Source organism: Salvelinus namaycush, chromosome 13 (assembly GCF_016432855.1).
Source record: "Salvelinus namaycush isolate Seneca chromosome 13, SaNama_1.0, whole genome shotgun sequence".
NCBI classification, from domain to species: Eukaryota; Metazoa; Chordata; class Actinopteri; order Salmoniformes; family Salmonidae; genus Salvelinus; species Salvelinus namaycush.
Window position 1 is genome coordinate 34,724,719 of NC_052319.1, and position 5,956 is coordinate 34,730,674.

Here is a 5,956-nt window from a genome sequence, read left to right on the forward strand (position 1 = left end):
CAAAACAGAAAACACAACGAACACTTGAATAATTACAAAACCATAAAACGATGTAGACAGACCTGGACGACGAACTTACATGAAACACGAAGAACGCATGAACAGGAAAAATGACTACATAAAACAACGAACAAACAAACAAAACCGAAAACAGTCCCGTGTGGCGTAACATACACAGACACTGACACAGGAGACAACCACCCACAACAATCAATGTGAAAACACCTACCTTAATATGGCTCTCAATTAGAGGAAATGAAAACCACCTGCCTCTAATTGAGAGCCATATCAGGTCACCCTATAACCAACATAGAAACACATAACATAGACTACCCACCCAAACTCACGCCCTGACCGTCAAACACATACAAAATAACAGAAAACCGGTCAGGAACGTGACAGATGGGGAGTGGTATGCCCGTATTAAAGCGATGCTCTGCTTTTTTGACACCACACTCCAAAAAGCAATTCCTGCAGGCTCTAGTTTTGTCTTATCTTGATTATTGTCCAGTCGTGTGGTCGAGTGCTGCAAGGAAAGCCCTAATTATGCTGCAGCCGGCACCGAACAGAGTGGCACGTCTTGCTCTTCAATGTAATCAGAGGGCTAATACAAATGCCAGTCTGCATGCCAGTCTCTCTTGGCTAAGAGTTGAGGAGAGACTGACTGCATCATTTCTTCTTTTTATAAGAAACAATGTGTTGAAAATTCCAAATTGTTTGCATACACACAGCTCTGACGCACACACTTATCCCATCAGACATGCCACCAAGGGTCTTTTCACAGTCCCCAAGTCCAGAACAAATTCAAGAAAGCGTACAGTATTATATAGAGCCATTATTGCATGTAACTCCCTTCCATCTCATTTTGCGCAAATAAACAGCAAACCTGATATCAAAAAACAGATAAAGCAACACCTCAGGTCACAACGCCCCTCCTCTATTTGACCTACATAGTTTGTGTGTATGTATTGATATGTAGGCTACGTGTGCCTTTTTTTTTAAATTATGTAGTTCTGTCCTTGAGCTGTTCTTGTCTATTAATGTTGTGTATTATGTCATCTTTCAAGTTTTGTGTGGACCCCAGGAAGAGTAGCTGCTGCTATCGCAACAGCTAATGGGGGATCTTAATAAAATACCAAATACAATTAAATAACTTTATTTTTAAACTTCAGTTGACTATAAAGCCTATGATTTGAGCGGAGTTTGGAAAATGACTGATCCAGGAGATGGATGAATAGATTTCAGATCTTTACTCTGTCCTATACCCCAACATTACAACCCATGGGGACTAGAAAGTCTCTCTTAAAGGGTCAAGTGAAATATATTGGGTTAATTAATCCTCTGCTGTCCAAATGACAGGAATCCAGCATTTCGCTCCCCCCAGTCACGCACTGATTTGTCAAACATAGCTAGACCCACTGCAGAGACAGCCAGGCAGTAGCGGTGTTTGGGTAAAACACCGCCGAAGGCCCCCCCCCAAAAAAAACATATTACAACCAATCTGTTGTGTTAATTGTGTTGTTTAATCTACAACCTGTTTGTTCATATGCCTTGACACTGTGATATATAGGCATAAGGCCAATAAAATAAGAAGATACAATGGCAGAATAAATTCAACCACACATTTGTTTAATAAAAAAACAGAGAGCAACATTTGTCCGGTGAAATCCACAAAACATATTGCTTATAGCAAACAGTTACATGACCTACAGCAGTGGTTCTCAACCAGGGATACAAGAACACCTGGGAGTACTTGGCCTCTCCACAGAGGGTACTTAAGAAGACTCATGAGACCATAAGCTTACTAGTAAAATGCACATTGAGGGGGTACTTCAGGGGTAATCCGGGCAAAGCAACATTCAGTTGCTGGTGAAGTTACCAAAAAAGGTTGGGAACCACTGACCTACAGCATGGTCAAGGAAGGTAATGTTTCTGACATTTTCTGAATACTAAACAACCATTGATTTAGAACCATGGAGAGTTACCACAAGTCGCAAAGAAAACAGGCGCTGCTCCCACTATTCCAGCACCATTTCAACTTCAACATTTCAACATCATCCAATCACATATGCTTAGTCTAATACAGTGACAACTAAAAGATACCAAAATGATATGTCTGTCCATGGTACTGATGTGTGTGTGTGTGTGTATGTGTGTGTGTGTGTAGAAAAACAAGTAGAAAAACATGTTGACTCACCCTATTTGTACAGAAACGCCAATGTCATCAATGATGTTTGGCTTCTGATGTGATTGGTCTGAAGCCGAATCTAAACTGACTTTCCGTTACACTTTTTTTGGGTGAGCCAGGACCATTCACAGTTGAGCTCACTCTGTTTAGCTCAATGCTGATTGTCTATTATTTAATACTTTTTTATCAAGGGAGGCCAAATGCTCGCTGGCTTCCCTTGAATTCAATGCTACTGACCGCAACAATGTCACTCATTTTGACCAGACAGCATTCGATAGATAAGCTACACATACTGAGACAGAGGGGCGCTGTTTCCTTCACTTGGATGCTTTCTCTGGTGAGATACATTCAGCCTCTTGCGAATTGAATGAAATGTAAGAAGCACTGCGAGATTAAAGATAAATAATTTTATCTGTTTTTTACTACTTTTTTGGTCAATTGTTTTTTTTTTTTTTTTTTTTTTTTTTTACATATAATACGAATTGTAATTTGTAACATAGCATAAGAATTGAATGCTGGACATCCACAAATTAATACATACCACACAAAACGTAACATATACAAATGAAGTGTCTCGGATAATACAGATGAATACGAAATGTTCTGAGACCAGGTTGGAATGAAGTTCGCATTTGATTGCAAGGCAAACTATAATTCGTTTTTAGTGTGCTTGATGTGTGAATGTTTTCAGAGAATACATAGCCTACCATTGTGTTGCGTTTCAGAGGTTGATGGGCAACACTGACAATTGCGCGCACATAGATATTGGATACATTTAACACATTTTACTGCAGGGCATTGAACGAATGAAACTAATATCATTTGGTCTGCAGAAGATGCATTTCTTTGCTATTGGGCACAGGCAGGGTCGGGGTTAACTACTATCTCTATTTGGAGGCCGCTCCCCTTCATGCAAACCATGCAAAACATGTGCTATTATAGGTCATTGGAGTCCGGTTACAACTGTAGATGAAGAACACTCCTTACAAACAGGTTCTGAGCTGCTGGGAACGCCCTTGGACACGAAACCACCTGCTTTATAAAGATCCGACCGAGGACCAGAGAGAGTCAGAACAAAAACGAAAAGGAACAGGCACAAGAACAAACAAGATAACTGCCGAACTCTCCCTCAGCTTGGAACACGGAAAGCTGCACTGACACGAAAACACATCAATCAAGGGGCCCCTTTCCAAAGCGATTAGAAAATAATTAGAGAAGGGTTGCACAAATAGATAAACAAACTATCCAGCTCCGATTGACAGTTACAACTTTTATTTCAAAAATAAGTTTGAGAATCAACAACAGAGTAGAGAAAATGATGCAAATCTCAGAATCCCACCTGCAGAAGAACTCCCTGTTCAACTCCATGAACCGCTTCATTGGAGCCGTCAACAACATGGACCAGACGGTGATGGTGCCCAGCCTGCTGCGGGACGTCCCACTGGAAGAAGAGAGGGAGATGGCCGCCCTCAAAAGCTCGGGAAACAGCGACATCGAGGACGGCGACATGTACAGCTACTACCAGCTCCTGAAGTCCATCCGCTGCGACATCGAGTGGGGAGTGATGCGCGCCGAGGAAGCCGAGAAGCTCAAGGAGAGCCGGGGTCCCAGCTCTCGGATTGATTCCGAGGAAGAAGAATCGGAGGTGTCGTCCGAGGAAGACGAGGTTAACCTGCAAAAGCAGTTCCAGTTCCACATGACAGGGCTTCACGGGGTGCTGTCCAAGCTGACGCAACAGGCCAACACTCTCACCAACCGCTACAAGCAGGAGATCGGTGTTGGATGCTACTAAAGTGTAGCGTAATGACCCGAGCGATCCCGCATTCCCTGATGATCGATGTTGTATTATTTAGCGGAAAGGAGTTGAACTGAAATGAATAGTCTATCACTTATGAAATTCTTTTGAATAGATGGAGAGAGAAAGAAAAAAACAGATGTAATATTTAACCTTTGTTGATCCAAAGTAATGTTGTGGTTGAACTGCAATGTGGTATACCTGGGTTCCATTACCCCCTGTTTTGCACTCGGTTTTGCGCACAGTCTATGTTTTATGAGCCGTGTTCAACCGTGACCCATGCATTCAGCTCAAGTGGTATACATATAATACATATTTATACTTTTATTTAATATTGATGTATAACTTATTACCTCATACTGTATGTTTGAGAGCTGTATATTTCATGGTTGAAGAAGTGCATGACCGCAGACATTTGGCTACATTTTGAACATCCCATTAAGGGATAAATGCGCATAGGATTTAGCATGTCTAATGATGCCAATGTGTCAAATAGTCTGTACAGGTTTTGTACTTCTTCCTATTGTGTCTTTATTATGTGCTTAGCTAAATGGAGGAGGCTTGACAGATTCTTGCCTATGATCCCAATGCTATGATCATTGAACTGGAATCAACAGATGGTTCTTCTGAAATAATGAAGGATTCCAAGAGATCATGTTATTATGGTGTTATTGCCATGGTAATTATGGAGAGGTGAAACTCTATAAGACCATTTATTTAATGTACTATTTTATGTTTTGTATTGAATATATTTGTATGGAGAAATAAACTTGTTTTTATAACTGAAAGTCATTTGTTATTTCTGTTCTTTGCTTAGCAACACATCACCTAGAATGTTGTGGAACAGGACTATATTTCTAACAGCTACCATCCTCCAACTGACCCCAATACATTTCAACCAGCTACCATCCTCCAACTGACCCCAATACATTTCATCTGTTTGTACCATCCTCCAATTGACCCCAATACATTTCATCTGTTTGTACCATCCTCCAACTGACCCCAATACATTTCAACTGTTTGTACCATCCTCCAATTGACCCCAATACATTTAATCTGTTTGTACCATCCTCCAACTGACCCCAATACATTTCATCTGTTTGTACCATCCTCCAACTGACCCCAATACATTTCATCTGTTTGTACCATCCTCCAACTGACCCCAATACATTTCATCTGTTTGTACCATCCTCCAATTGACCCCAATACATTTCATCTGTTTGTACCATCCTCCAACTGACCCCAATACATTTCATCTGTTTGTACCATCCTCCAACTGACCCCAATACATTTCAACTGTTTGTACCATCCTCCAACTGACCCCAATACATTTCAACCAGCTACCATCCTCCAACTGACCCCAATACATTTCAACCAGCTACCATCCTCCAACTGACCCCAATACATTTCAACTGTTTGTACCATCCTCCAACTGACCCCAATACATTTCAACCAGCTACCATCCTCCAACTGACCCCAATACATTTCATCTGTTTGTACCATCCTCCAATTGACCCCAATACATTTCATCTGTTTGTACCATCCTCCAACTGACCCCAATACATTTCATCTGTTTGTACCATCCTCCAACTGACCCCAATACATTTAATCTGTTTGTACCATCCTCCAACTGACCCCAATACATTTCATCTGTTTGTACCATCCTCCAATTGACCCCAATACATTTCATCTGTTTGTACCATCCTCCAATTGACCCCAATACATTTCATCTGTTTGTACCATCCTCCAATTGACCCCAATACATTTCATCTGTTTGTACCATCCTCCAATTGACCCCAATACATTTCATCTGTTTGTACCATCCTCCAATTGACCCCAATACATTTCATCTGTTTGTACCATCCTCCAATTGACCCCAATACATTTCATCTGTTTGTACCATCCTCCAATTGACCCCAATACATTTCATCTGTTTGTACCATCCTCCAATTGACCCCAATACATTTCATCTG

At 41.1% G+C, this 5,956-nt stretch overlaps 1 protein-coding gene across 1 annotated transcript; it reads left to right on the top strand.

The window, feature by feature from the left end:
• The first annotated feature begins 3,278 nt into the window (after positions 1-3,278).
• Positions 3,279-4,759, top strand: LOC120057979 (mid1-interacting protein 1-B-like). Its single transcript, XM_039006465.1, has one exon. The coding sequence runs from the start codon at positions 3,504-3,506 to the stop codon at positions 3,978-3,980; it is 477 nt and encodes a 158-aa protein (XP_038862393.1). The 5' UTR covers positions 3,279-3,503; the 3' UTR covers positions 3,981-4,759.
• The last annotated feature ends 1,197 nt before the right edge of the window (positions 4,760-5,956 follow it).